Here is a 17,661-nt window from a genome sequence, read left to right on the forward strand (position 1 = left end):
AGGTGGGAGCCAACAAACCCAGGGACAAGGGAAAAAGAGACCTAAAATTGATGGCAATGAAGGCATAGAATGCCTGGTGGTGTCTGATCAAGTGTAAGGTAGCTGAGAGGAATTACTGAGAGCTGAATGAAGGTCAAGCATAATAGTGGAACAGGAAGAAAGTAAAAAGAAATAGTGAAAAGAATTAGGAAGTAAAAGACATTTATATAGGTATAAATATTGGCATGTACATATGTAAATATATTAATCTATAATGATAGGGATATAGGTATATTTACATATTTTTATATTTTCAGTATTAAGGTAGCAGACAGACATTGGGCCTCTACTCAAGTACTCCCCCAATGCAAGAACACTTTGTTCTAATAACCTGACATTCTGTGATGCTCATCTTGCCAACACGGTCCCTAAAGACAAAATGGGTGCATAAGCAAATGTGGCGAAGAAAGAGGATGGTGCCTGGCTATCAAAAGATATAGCATCTAGGGTCTTAAAGGCTTGAAGGTAAACAAGCAATCATCAAGCTGAAAAGCAACAAAGCCCACATGGAAGAAGCACACCAGCCCGTGTGATCATGAGGTGTTGAAGGGATCAGGTATCAGGCATCAAAAGAAAAAAATCATATCATTGAGAATGAGGGGCAGAGCAGAGTGGGGATCCAAAGCCCATCTGTAGACAACTGGACATCCCCTTACAGAAGGGCCTCGGGGAGGAGACGAGGCAGTCAGAGTGCAGTGTAGCAACGATGAAACATATAATGTTCCTCTAGTTCTTAAATGCTTCTTCCCCACACTATCCTGATCCCAATTCTACCTTACAAATCCAGCTAAACCAGGATGTACACTGGTAAAGAAAGGAACTGGAAACATAGGGAATCCATGACCGATGAACCCTTTAGGACCAGTGGTGAGAGTGGAGATACTGGCAGGGTGTAGGGAAGATGGGGTAGAAAGGGGGAACCGATTACAAGGATCTACATATAAGCCCCTCCCTGGAGGACGGACAACAGAAAAACATGTGAAGGGAGATGTCAGTCAGTGTAAGACCTGACAAAATAATTATAGTTTATAAATTATCAAGGGTTCATGGGGGAGTGGGGAAGAAGGAGAAAAAATGAGGAGCTGATACCAAGGGCTCAAGTAGAAAGCAAATGTTTTGAGAATGATGAGGGCAACAAATGTAAAAATGTGCTTGAGACAATGGATGTATGGATTATGATGAGTTGTACGAACCCCCATTAAAATGATTTTTTTTAAAGGGATGAGTTATTTAAAAAATGTTTGAAATATCTGCTGTTAATTTGATTAAAAATTTTTGTTAATGATAAAAAACCCAAACAACTTTAATTCCAACTCAATTTTTATCTAGTACTGAGATAATGTAATGTGGACATTGGTAATATAAAAATCATTAAATATTAAATGAAATATAGAACGCATTCATTTTTAAAATTCAACATTTCATAAATTCTATATTTGCAAACTACATTAGCATAAACACACAATACTTGTTTCAGAAAATTATATTTATGTGAAAAGTACACCAATCATTTTAAAATATGGAAATGACATGGTACAATAAGAATTTGTGAGGGGAAAAAATGGATTGAAAGACAATGAAAATTAATTTACCTGCAATGTGAGCCTCTTTACTGCATTCCATACTATTCCAATAAATTCTTTCATTCTTTCTTCGGGACTTTTGGAGCCGCCAGATATACTCAGCATGGCTTTAACAGGAACTGACAATGGTCTAGATTCTAAGAATAAGAATAGTTAGTTATTTAACCAAAATGTCTTACATTCTCATAAAAATTTATTAACTATTGTCAAGTGGTTTTCTTTTCAAGATTAACATACAAAAATCAACTGCATTCCTGTATACTATGGAAGAGGGTTCCAAAGAATCAAGAAAAGAGTATAGCCACACTAAAAATAAAATATTTAAGAATAAACCTAACCTGAGAAACAAAAGACTTCCACAAAGAAAATTATAAAACACTGCTACAAGAAACCATGCAGGCTACATAAAAAGACACCACATCATTTCACCAAGGGAGTCATATGAGCTCTGAGCATGGCTATTTGCTGCATCTGTTCATAATTGCCTTCTCCTTCCATATTGTTTTATATATTTTCATGAATAGTGGGTTGCTTTCTGGTAAAATAGACAAGGACCATTGTTACGTGTTAAAGGAAGCCAGTGTTAAAGAAAGCCAGTTTCTGAGAGATGCACAGAAATATCGGAGGCAAAGCACGCTCATGGAGGTGGAGCAATGCAAGTGCCCTGAGGTGGACATGTGCTTAGGGCTTAGCAACAACACAGACACAAGGATGGGGACAGCACAGTGAGTGAGGGAGGAACAACCCAAAGATGGTCAGATCTCTGGCTAGAGATCAAGTCACACCGGGTCAGGATACTATTGGATATGTATTTTGATAGGATTTCTCTGGTGTCCTGCAGGGACTTAACTATGTTGACTATAGGTTGAAACAAAAAGACAAGTTAGGAGCTATAGCTATAATACAAGCAAGTGATGCTGCTGGCAGCAGGGCAGGTGATAAGAAGTGGCACCATCCTGTGTCCACCTCCATGAAGCAGCCAGCAGGATGAGCTGATACAGTCCAAGTGCAGTGCGAGAGGGAAGAGAAGAAAGGTGACCCAGAGGTCCTCATATCTGAGCAGCAGCAAAAATGAAATGCTACAAAGAACACGCTTCAGCTTGGACACGTCAAAATGAAATTTCCATTAGCCACCCGGCTTCCATAATGAGAGTCTAGAAAACTCCATAAGGCATGTCCACTGTATTCTCTTGAGTTGGAATCAACTACAACAACAATATAATCAAAGTATATTTAAAAGCAGTGTGTAAGTGTGTATTTGTTTATACAAGCACAAAAAGGTTATACAGTCCAAAAGCTCACTGCTATCTTATAGCAAGCCCCTCTTGGCTCCAGACTGAAACTGTTGACAGGAGTAGAAAGCCCAGTCTTTCTTCCTCAGAGCTGCTGGCGGTTTTGAATCGTCATTTTCAGTTGGGAAAACTGAGGACGGAAAGGTTCAGTAACTTATCCTTGGTCACCCAGTTGGTAACGCAGAAAGCCAGGAGAAGAATGTAGGGAGACTGGCCCAGGGTTTTAAATTGTTGTGCTCTATGCTGCTGTTTCTGATATTCTAGCCCTGTATAGTGACATGTAGATAAGCCAAACACATAAGAAAAAGAATCACAGTTACTACAGACAATTCAGAAAAAAATCAGATTTTTTTTCATTTTCATTTAAGCTACATAAAACCTACGTACCAAACTTTCTGTCTCCAACAATAAATGAAGCAATTTGAGGCCTAAATCTTATTAAAATAATGCCAACAATTAAAGGCATACCATCCAACTTGGTACCATAATATCCCTTCATTTGGAGGAGTCTACCTGAGTTAGTATTTCGGATATGCCCCTACAAGTCCTAGGATGTGGGGGAAACAATCTGAACCCCCTCCATGACGAGCTCCTGATCTGTAAAGCAAAGTGAGTAAGACTGAAGTCTGGCGTCAAGAGGACTTTCATTTTAAGTGTGATCACAGTCCCAGAACTAACACACCATGGCACTCCTTTTCTATCAAAATCAACCTATTGTTTCAGTTTTAATTGAAATGCCATTTCCTCTGAGAAATGGTCAATGATTCCCCAAAATTAGATTTCGCCCTCCTTCTCAAAACCCACAGCAAACCGAAATAATTCTGTAAAACATATTTAATTCTTCATGGTATAATACTAAACATTTGAATGCTTGTCTCTCCAAATGCAGTCGGAGAGCACAAGTGGAGTAGGGTGACGCGTACAGGACTAGACATGGTACTGGTTAATGTTTGCCTTTGAAGATGACACATTTGGGATTCTGCCACCGAACACTCTTACTCATCCAATGAAATAAACTTCATGTACACATCTATTGGTGCACCCCAAGTTTGATAAAATTGTCTGAGGAAATATAAAAAAAATCAGAAACTTCAGAGGCTAATGACAATATATTCTTGACGCTACATTTCAATCCATGGTTTCTATCAGAGCATTCCTTTCCTTTTTAAGGTTCAATTGGAAACTGGTAACAATTACTCAGTCAGTATGTCAAGAACTTCAGCTCTTATTTTGAGGATTTGAGTAATGATGCCAATGGTTAAATGGTAACTCGAAGTATCCTAAAGCCAAGACAATATTGTGCCAAAGGACATCTGTTTCAGCCAGAGATGAATACCTAGAGAGAAATCTTTTAAATAAAAGTAACATCTCCAGAGTGAAAAAAAAAAACACCCATTGTCATCAAGTTGAATCCAACTCATAGTGACCCTATGGGGTGGCATGAAACTGCTCCATAAGGTTTCTAAAACTATAAATCTTTATGAAGCAAAGAGCTATATCTTTCTCTGATGGCACAGCTAGTGGATTTGAACTGAGAACCTTGCGGTTAGCAGCCCAAGGCATAAGCCACTATGCCGCCAGGAGCAATAGCTGCAGAGCACTGTCTTATAGTGACCTCTCACTCTTTTCTCAACCATTTATATATAACTATGAAAAATAAACTATTATTCATTTGTGGCCCTAAACATTATTTGGAAATCTGAACAAAAAAGATGTATTTATTTTGTAAAAGCAAAAAGGAGGAGGGGAAAAATGGCCCACATCCAACATCCAAAAATAACCTAAATCTGTACCTTTTTCTCACTTCATTGGCTACCAATCTGTGAAAATGTTTCTTTACTCTTAAGCAGGATTACTTACACTTCTGCAAAAGGTCTTTTTGCTTCAGTTCTATCCTACGCTCAACAGAGCTACTGTTCAAGAATAAGCAGCCATCTTAGAACTATCACCACCAGAAGAAAAAAAAAGTACCCTCACTGACTTTCAAGGTCACTTGCCTCTTTCAATCTACTCAACTTTATTGTTCACTTCTATGTAGGAGTCTTCGCTCCAATCAATGCATTCTCCTGGCTGTCCCCAATCAAGTGAAATGCTCCAGTTGGAGCAAACCAAGTCCTGTCCATTTTATTCAGTTCTACAGAGCCCACTACTTGGACATATAACTTTTCTCTCTTCAGTTAAAACCAAAATTTCATCAAAAGAGAAGCCATATCACATAATACTTTCAATTTCCCATGACCCTTAGCACAGAGTTAAGAATACTATAGGAAATTAAGTTTATATTTACTGATAGTGAAGTAAAGGTAGTATTTTATTTATCCTGAGTTGTATTTGGATTGTAAATCCAAGTTGTAGATCAACATTTAAAAATCTATATAAATTTCTAATGGAACAGAAATACCCTAAAAGATTTCTTGTATCAATTTAACTCAGCCCACAAGTCCTGATGCTAAGTTCTGAAGAATTGACAAATGACTACAGCAAGATATGAGAAGAGATATGGAAGGGTATAGGATATCAATGAACAAGTCAAAGCAGCAAAATAACGCCAGCAAGGACTATGATTTTCAGTTCCTCTGCTACCCAAAAGGTCAGCAGTGGGGCACATCAGCTGTTCCAGGGGAGACACAAACCTGGAATTCGGCTCCCACAAAAATTTCAGCCTACAATACCCTACGGGCCGTCAAACAGGATCACTGTGAGTCAGAACCAAGTTGATAGTGCAATAAGAAATAAAAATAATGAGAAAAAAGGGTTTCATTCCTTCTTAAAATAATTACATACTACATCTATATCAGAAATACATGTTATATTCTGGGAATATGAAAGTGAACAAACCAGATCTTCTGGCTTCCGATATATACTCTAGAGGGAGAGAGACGAAGACGAAGTGAAACGTGTGCTGACAAGTGTTCAGGGGACAGAAGAGAGACGGGAACTTGGGGTCTACTTTTGACGGCCTGAATAGGTAAGCATCTCTTCATTCAAAAAGTGCTATGTAAACAAAGCCACGGAAGATGAAAATCACATAACTATTCAGAAAAAACATGGAAACATGTACAAAAGAGCCCAGAAAAACTAAAAGTGTGGTGTGCTTGAAGAAATATCCGTATAAGAAAAAAGACAAAATAAAGGGGGGGAAAGGCAAAAGTGAAACGGAAGAAGCTGACGGAAGCTAGACCCTGTGGAACTTTGCCGGCCACAGTAAGAAGTTTGGATTTCACATTAAGTGCACTAAAAAAGTCAGTAAATCATCCTTAGGCCCACTTGAGATTTTTAATACAATGACACTTGCTGTTTATCTAAACTATGGAGTGGTTGGCTGAGAACAGAGAGTAGGGCAATATGGAAATGGCCCACTGAGGATTATTCTTTTTTTTCTTTGTTTTTAAAATATCGTTTTATTGCCACATAATTTATGTACAATACAATTTAATAGTTCAATCATATTAAAAAGAGTTGTACAATCATCACCACAATCCATTTCAGAACATTGTCTTATGGCCATTGTTTGTTTGTACTTTAAATACTTTTATTGGTGGCTCTTATACCTCTTATCACAATCTATACATTCATCCAGGGTATCAAGCACATTTGCATATATTCCACCATCATCATTTTAAAAGCATTCTCTTCCCACTTAAACCCCTGATATCAGCTCCCCATTTCTTCCCTCTCCCTCCCTGACCCGCCCTCCCTCATGAAAACTTGATAAGTTATAGATTATTTTTTCTATATCGTACATCTCCTCCATTGCCCCTCACCCACTTTTCCATCATTTGGTCCCCCTGGGAGGGGGTTCTAGATTGATCCCTGTGATCAATTCTGCACACACACACCCCGCCCCCCTAATCCTCCTGGTATCTCTACTCTCATTGTTGGCCGTAAGGGGTTTATCTATCCTGGATTCCCTGTGTTGTGGGCTCTTATCTGTAGCACTGTGCATGCTTTGGTCTAATCTGATTTGTAAGGTAGAACTGAGGTCATGATAGTGGGGGGAAGGAAGCACCGTAGAGCTAGAGCTAGAGGAAAGTTGTGTGTTTCATCGGTGCAACACTGGATCCACAGTCATTGCTCATGGAAGAAGCAGTCAAGAGATCAAAAGATGTGTTTCATTAGGAAAATCTGCTACACCAGACCTCTTCAGAGTATTTGAAGAGGGTGCACCTGTCCCAAGGCATGGTATTTCCAATGGTCTCATATGCTTGTGAAAGTTGAACAATGAATAAGGAAGACCACAGAAAAACAGAGGCAGATGAATTGTGGCGCTGGAGAAGAATACTGAAAGTACCATGGACCGCTAAAAGGGTAAACTGGTTTTTCTTGGAAGAACTAAGGCCAGAGTGCTCCTCCCTAAAGGCAAGGATGGGAGACTTTGTCTTACCTACTTTGGTCATATGTCAGGAGACCAGTCCCTGGGGAAGACTATCTTCCTTGGTCAAGTGGAGGGTCAGGAAAAAGAGGACGGCAGTCAGGAGATGGCTGCAACCCTGGGCTCAGGCACAGGCACCATTGTAAGTAAGGCTGGTGGAGGACTGGGCAGGGTTTCCTTCTGCTGTATGTGGGGTCAGTACAGGTCGAAGACAACTAGACAGCACCCAACAACAACATGGAAGCCTAAGGGAAAAGCCTGGGTTATAATGCACCTTTCAGATGATTAAAATGAAGTAGGGAAAATAGAATTATAAGACAAAGTTAGGGATTAACACACAAAATCAGTTTTACCTCTGCCTTGAAGCCTACGGTATTCCTTTCCAAAACTCATCAGAACTTCTACACGTTGTCTTTGAGTCTTAAAACAACAATGTCCAGTATTTATTTTGGGGTATACTTGTTAGGACTTTATATATAAAGGAAATGAGATAGTGAGGTATGAAGCTGGCAAGATAATAGAAAGAGAATACAAACCTAGGGTTTTTGTCTCTACTCCCTTTTCTGTCGTGCTCTCCTCATTCTTGAGCTGTATTTTACACTGAGCATTATTTTTTTGGAAGTTTTACTTGCTATGATGAATTTGTATAACCTGAGAAAGAGACCTTTACAAAGTAATACTATTTTTTTTAATTTCTGGAGTTTACATGATATTTAAAGCTTTAGCAGCTTATCATAGAAAGTACAATACTGCCTGAGACTTTTCATCAAAATACATTCAATACTATCACTCTGGAAAGCCCATTGGGGAATAATGGCTTTTGGATTCTGCAAGTCAGCGTGACATGGCATGCAAAATTGCATCTCATGCTGCGCCAACCAGGAAAATATATGTCATCACTATGTGACATTCAGAATTTCATCTGGAAACTATAATCTTGTTCTGACTGCTAACAGGGAGAGGGGAAAGGAAAAAAAAGGACTGCATACAAAACAATTTGGTTGAATTTTTGCTGAATTCTTGCCAGTTTGTGTAAAAACTCACGTTAGTACACTTATTTCCAAAGAACTCTGTATTAGTTAAACTTGGCCTGTATTTATAACATGAACATCTCAAAGATATTTTGAGAAAAAAAGATATTTTTCATTCATTGACATTATAGTTAAAATTATGGTGTAACTCAATGAATCTCCAAAATGATCTCTATGATGAAATGTAAAAAGTTGGAAAATTTACTAATAAGTTTGCTGCTCAGCATTACCATATTCACCGGCTGTCATCTCCATGGAGAACTTTGAGCCAGCCTGGAGATTCAGAGATGACATTTATTTTTAATCCTCTGAACGTCTTGTACTGGGTTGCAGTTAGCTGCCAACCACAGGTCAGCAATTTGAAACTACCAGGCACCCTGCAGAAGAAAGAGGAGGACTGACAGTCTCAGAAACGTGGAGGAGCAATTCTAGTCTGCCTACAGGGTGACTATAAGTTGACATCGATTCAATGATTGTAAGTTTGCTTTGATTTGGAATTTCTGCCAATAACTCCCAAACTTTTCTTGAACTACGATGGACAACCTCTTTCTCAAATTATCTTGGTTCCTTGGCACTACAATAAGAAGGCCTTATATGAAGGTTTTTGTCTAAACTCAAAGTTCCAAAGGGAGAACAAACAAACAAAACTTCTACAGTCTTACAAGTGGTGATGCACAGAACTAAAAACACAATCCATTCGGCTGTGTGGGTGAACTAGGAAAATGTGTATTCATATTTCTTTTCCCTAAAATTGAGAAAGATAAAATTTGTATTAAATAAACATCCTAACATGTTACTTCCTTATATCAGAAAGCTATGGATGGCAATATTTCATAATAAACATTCAATAACAAGAAGGTATTGATCAGGGGCCTCCTATCTTTTACTGGCTTCCAATTGGTTATATCATCTTATTTTTTACTTATGAAGAGTTAAGTAAATTTACAAATGTATCTATTACTAATAAATTAACCCACACATGATAAAAATGAAATCACAACATTTCCCCCATTAGTTAGGAAGAGTATCTATCTAATTGATATAGAGGTTGAAAACTTACTTACCTAACATAAGCAAAAAAATTTGAAAGAAATTGAAAAATAAGTATCCTGACCACAATTAATGAAACCCTTTCCCCCTTTGAATCCAAATCCCATGGCTTTGGATTGGTAGCCTTTCAATGATGTCAGGCATTGACACCAAACAAATGGAAGAACTAATACTTGATATTATTAAAACAAAGCATTAAGCAACATTTAATAAAAGCCAGTGGAATACTCTCACTGGAACACTACTCATATATTACTAAAACATTTAGGGGTGAAATACTTAAATATTAATATAATTAAATGTATTACAGTGCATGTTTTCAAAGATATTCAAATATGAATACATGTAATTAATGGTTAAATCAATAATGATATATTTTGGATAAAGGCTCAAATGATATCACTGAGAATAAGTACATGAAGAAAAAGTTAAAGACTACCACTATTCTAAAACTACCACTCTAAAGCTTATTTTCAAATGATTTGTGTTCTACTTTGCTTTCTCTCTATTGTGGTAACACTTTTTACCAAATATGAGCCTGTTTCAAGGAAGCCAAAGGGTTATGGGACACAGCTGTAGGTTTCTGGGGACGATTTTCCCTCCTTTCTATTGTTTCAACTCAGGCAGTGGCTACCACGTTGCTTGAAAGGGTAAAAAGTGAGGTAGTGACAACAGTAATCGACAGTAGACAAAAAATAACCTCCAATAAAAAGCATAATTACAAAGGTCGTTTCTCAACATTAACTTATCTATGACTTCACTCTGACATTTGGTGGAGCTTATATTTAATTTTCAAAATGAAAATAAGAAAAACTTAAACTCATGAAAAACAACCATATACAAATAAATCTCCTGCTTAAGAGCACTGAATAAACAGAAAAGCAGCCAGGGAGATACAGGAATAAATTTTTTAAATTAAATATAAAATAATTACTGATTCTGACTGTATAGAATAAAGTCCACAAAAAGAATGCTATGCGCATGCTATAAAAGATGTAGTACATTTAAAAATTAAAATCAATGAACCTCAATTGATAAATAAAACATTCCTAGGATAATCAACAAATTTTAACTATAACATAATATGTAAGATACACTCAGAATACATAAGAAAAGTGTATAATGAGTTCAGAATTTATTTGAAGTGTTCTCATATGAACACTAGTGAGACAAGAAATGTTACACAAGTTTTATGTTTTCAATAATAATTCCAATCAGGTGGTATATTTCACATACATGAAACAAACATATCAAAATATTGTCCGTAACCATTTGGACTATAATTGGTATGTTAAATGATCATTTGGTACATGGTGAAATCCTTTAAGCAATTACATTGTGCAGTGAAGAATTATCCTGATTTCCAAAATAGTGGAGAAAAGACTTGTACAATAGGTATTTGAATACTACCATTATATTATATGCATTTTTATTTAAATCTACTATTAAAAATAATTACTAATACATTTTCCCACAAAACTTTGGTTAAAAGTCTTTTTTTCTTTATGTTCCACAAAAGTGAAAAAGGCTAATCTACATTCTCAATAAGTAAGCTCTATGATTACTTTAGAAATATTGCTTGGTTGCTTTATTTTATATGTATATTTAAACCACATTTTATCCCTGAGAGAATAAAATCATTTGCATAATATATATTCAAGTCTAACGTCATGGTTTAATATTTTCCAATGAAATTAAATATCTAAATCACAAAGGAATGGCTTTTGAAACAAAACTACATGATTCAAGTGAGCAGCTTCTTATATAAGTCCACACAAAAAGTCTTTCTTATATATTAATACTCATTTCACAATATAATTAAGAAAATACCTGCTCAGCATTCAAACTTATTAAACTAAGAATGGCTTAAGCAATATCAGATGAACAGCTTTATTGGTGGAACCCATTGTACTTAAAACTCATGGTTCTTGAAAGTTTAAACTCAAAATCTATCTGTGGCTTCAACACAAGACATCTATCTGACTGGGGGGGGGGGGGGGGGGGGGGGGCAGGAGGAGAGTCACCACCATCAGTTGTCCAATCCAAGGCAGATTCCTATGCTGTGGGGATCAGGTACACACACCCTTCCAAACTTCCTAACAATTCAGAGGCCATCTTTCTTCCCCTCAGCACTCTCTACTGGGTTCCTCGAAATGGTCACAGATTCTGAGGTTTAATCGTGAAGTGAACAGGATACATTTCAAGTGAGAAGACTAAGGATCGCTTCCTGTGTGCCATGGTCTTGACTCTTGGCTTGCTAAAGCAACATAAGAAAGTTCTTTAGGACTGCCAAAGGCACACCTCTCCACCACCAGTCTCACCCTGAAGGCCTCCACTCATCACCAAAGTAAGCTATGGCCAGTAAGTGCCTACAGGCCCGCCTCCTCTGCAAAGGTACTGGGCTGTTTCCTGGGCTGGAAAGTCCAGTGCTCTCAGGCTCTGGCTCCTGGTTCTGCTGCTGCCACCCCTCAGTTCTGCCTGAGGCTCCCTGGAGCTGAAGCTTTCTGCCCCCAATCCAGGAAGTTCCATGCATCCTGGTATCTAAAGATGTGTGAAAACTCTCTTGCTAGTAGTGAGATCCCGCCCCAACCTGTTTCACATGTGGGCTGGTTTTACACTCAGCATCACAATTAATCTGGTTAACAATCACTCACAACTGAATCCTATCAGTACCTTCCCCCACCTTCTCTTTGCCAGGCTTAAGGGAAAACAACTATTTGGTGGGAGATATGAAGACTGCTAGACAAACGATGCACTGTCGTGCAAGGAGCAGCTATTATCTAGCAAAATGGGAAATACCTGTGCCGGTAGCTAGACTACATTTTTGGTTTTTAACTAAAAGGAATTTCACACTTTTAATAGCATTTTAAACTAAAGCAGGGCAGGGAGGTGGAACCACAAGAGCAAAGAGAAATGTCAGGTTTGTTTTTCAGCAAGAATTTATTTTCTGGATATGAAATCTAATTTCGGGCTATCTTGTCTGAATCTCTTACATGGCCCAGTGCAACGAATACAACATATATCCTGCAGGGGTACTCCGCTGTAAAGACAAAAACAACTTTCAATGGACCTTTCAGGATGTATAACGACCTTCTTAAAACATCTCCCATGAACGCTACTTCTTCTATCTTTGCATCAGAGCTGACAGCATGCCTCATTCTGCGGTCTCCTCCATGCTGCCGCCTCCTCTTTTACTCTTCTGCAGCTACAGACAGATCTAAGCATGTTTACAATGAAAGTTCTTGATAGATTGGCTGTCTCCAATCCTCTTCATTCTCCAATAACTGCTGGACTGACCTTGTCCTGACCATCTGATTTTCAGCCTCCGTGTTCTTGAGGGTGCCACAGCTGACTACCCAATTCAGTTATCTACTCGCCTTCTGAGCATGCTTCTCAGTGACTCTTCCACAAGGGTTAAGTAAAAAAGCATTACTATAAAGCAATAAAATCTTTATCAAACAAATATCAAACTGTGAAGTTATTGCTTCCTGAAAAATCCTGCATCTCAGTTTATCCCCTTCTGAGGGAGTTTCCAACTCTCTAACCCAGTGGTTCTCAGCCTTCCTCATGCCAAGACCCTTTCATACAGTTCCTCATATGGTGGTGACCGCCCAACCATAACATTATTTTCGTTGCTACTTCGTCACTGTCATTTTGCTACTGTTATGATTCGAGCGACCCCTGTGAAAGGGTTATTCGACCCCCAAAGGGGTCACGACCCACAGGTGGCGAACCACTGCTCTAACTCTTGCCTAAAGAATCTTGTTTTCTTGGATTTACACCCCATCAAAACAGTAGCGTGGGGATCCTTGAGAGGCTCAAACCGTGTTCCTTTTTAATAGTCTGAGTTTTCAGAAAAAAAGAAGTCTGAAGGGGCAAGATTATGGCTGGAGAGTGGATGGGAAAAGATGTCCAAAGCTAATTCTCCTAAGACAGCCCTTTCTCCCCTTGAACAATGAGCGGTGTACTGTAATGAAGGGAAATTCCTCAGGACAACTTTCCTGGCATGATTCTCATCAATGTTGTTGTCAATTCTCTTAAAACTCTATCATAATAATCCTCCAGATCTTCCTGTATCCTGCTAGAAATTCTATCAAGATCCCCCCTTGGAATCCCAAAAAGTAGTCAACACAACATTCTGACTTGGCCTGCCTTTAATTTAAATAGCCTAGCAGATCTACTCCGAGGCCACTATTTTGATGAGAAGCTTTTTTGAAGGTACCTTACTAAGACGAAGGGCCCCGGCAGAGTAATGGTTACCACTGGGGCTACAGTCTGCAAGGTCCGCAGTGCAAAACCACCAGCCACTCCAGGGGAGAAAGATCTCACAAAATCGAGGGGCAGTGTCTACCCCGTCCTAAAAGGGTCGCTAAAAGTCAACACTAGCTTAATAACAGTGAGATAACAAGCCTAAGAAATTTGACTGAGAGAACTGATGGCAGACAAGGTTAAATATGCTTTGTGTGGAATGAACTTCTGCATGCATGAAGTGAAAACCCAGGAACAATACTTTTTGATTTATCCTCATATATAAAAGAAACCACCAGCAGTTCTGAGGGAGAACAATGGGGCTTTCTACTTCAGAAAAGAGTTAAAGTCTTGGAAACGCACAGGGGCAGTCATCCTGGGCCATCAGGTCACTATGAGTGGGTCTTGGCTCGATGGCAGGGAGTTTGGTTTGATTTACACATGTTAAGGATGCTTCCCAATCTTCTCCACTGGGTTTGTTAGGTAGACAGAAAAGGGACTATGTGGGGCTGGGGGGTTGTCTCCTGAATGCCTGCATAGTGCCACAACAAAAGGGTTGGAAAGAAACCAGTCACATTAATTAGACTCCTAAGGAAAGATGCAAACTGAGCATGTGTAGACTAAGACCATCACCCCAAAAAGCAGGTGAACCCAAACCTAGGGACATATCACACAGGTGGGTTTGAACTCAGCCAATAGGGTCAGCCAATGCCCTCCACCATGCCTCCCCAGCCAGTGTGGGTAAAAGCAGTCCACAGGCAGGCCACCCCTCTCCTTTCAGGCTGGGGGTGGGAAACTCCCATGTGTGGGCCCACAAGCACCTACATGCCCACCAAGAGCCCTACAGCTCTCTCGGCCCCTGGGGTTGCCTGGTTCTGCCAGCATGGTTTTGAGCAGCCCTGTACGCTGCCCTGAAACAGTGTGTACTTTCTGAGACACTGAAAGCTGAAGCTTCCTCATAAAATCACTTGGATTACAAATGTGCTTCAGCGGCGTTAATTCTTTCAGTGCCGCAATGCAAGAACCGAGGTACCCCAGCCCAAGAACCTAGAAGTTTATTTGGTAGCGCAAAAGTTCCTCTGTATTTTAATTTGGTTCTTCTCAATTTGCTGTCTATGGTCTCCTTAAAACATCTAACATATTCTGTGAATTGAATTATAACCTACTTGACCCTCCCAAACTATATTTCTTATCCTAAAGAATCTAAGTCATAGGTCAGATATCAAAACACTTTTATCAACTCTGTCCTCATATCCCTACTAAAATAAATATACTATTTTGTATTTTTCCCCAAAGTTACATGTACAGGAAGTGACAAAATATGGTTTACTGAATTACCAAAATATAACCATCTCTGTAACACTCTACATGACAATAAACAAAGTGCAATCAGCATATAAGAAAGAAACCCACCTAAACAGAAGTCCTTTCCTCACCACAGGTAATCACTACCTTGATGCCCAAAGTATTATTTACTTTGTACTTCTTATTTACTTTTACATAGAGACATGAATGACACGTGTTTTTCCATGTTTCTTTTGAGGTAAACAGGTTTCTTTTGCAAAACATTGTAACCTGTTGCATTTAATTTCCTTTGCTGTGATAAATCACATTATATGAATATACTTCAGATTCTCTATCCATGTGGTTGATGGACATTGTTACACCAATATCAACCTGGTTTTGGTTATTACAAACAATATTGATTTACAAAGAAATGTACATGAATCTTACAGCACCATAGTGGTGCTATAAGATTAAAATTTGGACACAGGCCTACAGTTCAAACCCACCTATGAAAGAAACCTATGTGCTCTGATAAAGACTTAAAGCCTTAGAACCCCTATACAGAGTTGCTATGAGTCAAAATCAACTCAATTGACAGAGAAATTGGTTTTGGGGGGGATACATGAACCTTAGTGCACAAAAATACTCAATTTAATATTTTCTTGATAGGCAGTATCAAGCTACCTTCCAAGCAACAATGTTATATTTTAGTTGTTTCATAGGAACCCTGGTGGCATAGTGGTTCCTTGGAAGGAGTTTGGAAGCACCAGCTATTCCCAGGGAAGAAGATGGGCTTCCTACTCTAATGAAGTTTCTGCTTTTGAAACACACAGGGTAGTTTTACCCCTAAAGGGTCGAGATGAGTAGCATCCAATTTCTATATGGAGAGTTGCTCCACATCCTTGTCAAGCACTGCTAGTTATTTTAATGAACCTAGGAGAAGTGTCATTGTATTTGATTATGCTTTCATCCGGCACTTCCCTGATTACTAATTGTGAGAACTCTTTCAATTTTATTGATCAATTGGGTATTCCCTTTTAGAAAGTACCCACTCAAGTTTCTAGTCCATTTCTCAGTTGGGTTGTCTCTTTTTTCATTGTTTTATATGCTTCTTGGTATGTTTTGTATATGAGTACTTCATAGATTATAAATTTAAATTTACAAGTATGTTCCCTGTCTCTGAAGCTAATTCCCTGTACTGTCATCTTTGAATGACTGGATGCTAATTTTAATGTAATTAAATATATCAATTTTGGTTTGACAGTGGTTTTTTTTAAAGTACTTATAACAATTATCCTTGTTCATGTCATAACGATTATTTTTTTTTAATTATTTTCTTTATTATCTTCTAAAAGGTGATTTTAGTTAGCCTTTCATATTTAGATCTACTATCTTTCTAAATATTGTGTAATTCAAAGTTGGGGTCTTTGGTTTTATCCAACTAAATGCATGTAATTCAAGAAAACACATCACCTTATTTTTACTCTGTCATAAATCAAGTGTCCACATATACACAGATCTCTTACTGGCTTCTGTCTCCCACTGGGCTATTTGGCACTCTGCACAAATTCTATAGTATCTTGATAAAAGTAGCTTAAAAATAAAACTTGATATCTGGTAATTAAGTACTCCTTATGTGGGGTTTGTTATTTTAATCATTTTATTGGGGGCTCTTACAGCTCTTATAGTAATCCATACATCCTCCATATGTGTTCTTATGATAGATCTTGATTATTCTGACTCCACTTCCAAATAAATTTTAGAATCATGTCATGAAAAAGAACCTGTTAAAGATTTTAATTAGCGTTGCTTTGCATTTATACACCAAATTTTGGAAAATTTTTAACTTCTAATCCTTGAACATGTTAAATCCTTTCACTTTAGTCTTATTTTATTTTTACCATATCAAGGTCTTGCACATATTGTATTCGGTTTATTATGAATGGTTGTACAATCATTGGAAACCCACAGGGGGCATCCTACCCTGTCCAACAGTCACTATGTTAGAATTGAATGAAAGGCAATGAGTTTGGTTTGTGGCTTGGCTTTCTCCCCAAGGCAGCTTTCAGTTTTAAAAACTTCTTCTAATCAATCCTGTAATAATTCTGTATCTTTTGAGAAATTCTATCAAGATTACCATTCTGGAATAACTAATAAGCAACTTCTAAGCTGACTGGTCTGCCTTGAATTCAACTGGCCCAGCAGACCTCCCGGGGAGGCAATTTAAGAACCTTTTTGAGGCATCATAAGGATCATTATCACCAAGAGCCAGATGGCAATGAGAGTTAAAATGAGAGAACAGGTGTATCACAGCCAGAACTTCTCTATAGCTATGCACTGGTCACAGAAACACATTTAAAAATGTTCCGTGTGGAATAAAAGTAAGTGTGTATGAACTGGAATGTTAGTAGTATTTCTTTATTGTTTTATTTACCCTCATACAATATACCTGACAGGATGCTCAGTGCAAAGGGCACTGATATAACTCATTTGTGAAATGAAGAGATATATGCATATAAACTCTCCACTTGCTTCCTCAATTCTTTTCTTTGATTAAGTTTTATTCTACAGCCACCTTATTTACTTAGCTTCTAATGAAAAGCTTGTGGGTTTTAGTCCTCTGTACAAACTGGCATTATTCCCACTTTTTTTTAAATTAAAAGATCATTTTATTGGGGGCTCTTACAGCTCTTATAACAATCCATACATCATTGTATCAAGCATATTTGTACACAAGTAGCCATCAATATTTTCTAGAT

At 38.2% G+C, this 17,661-nt stretch overlaps 1 protein-coding gene across 1 annotated transcript in view; it reads right to left on the minus strand.

Annotated features, from left to right (window-relative positions):
* The window catches only part of VPS13B (vacuolar protein sorting 13 homolog B), an 809,204-nt gene that overhangs the window by 475,244 nt on the left and 316,299 nt on the right, over positions 1 to 17,661 (minus strand). Inside the window, exon 20 of the mRNA XM_004697697.2 lies at positions 1,632 to 1,759. Within this exon, the coding sequence (XP_004697754.1) occupies positions 1,632 to 1,759 (128 nt within the window). The remainder of the gene's footprint in view (positions 1 to 1,631; positions 1,760 to 17,661) is intronic.

The sequence above is a fragment of the Echinops telfairi genome, unplaced genomic scaffold, assembly GCF_000313985.2.
Source record: "Echinops telfairi isolate 266 unplaced genomic scaffold, ASM31398v2 ScPeMD7_1;HRSCAF=3_0, whole genome shotgun sequence".
NCBI classification, from domain to species: Eukaryota; Metazoa; Chordata; class Mammalia; order Afrosoricida; family Tenrecidae; genus Echinops; species Echinops telfairi.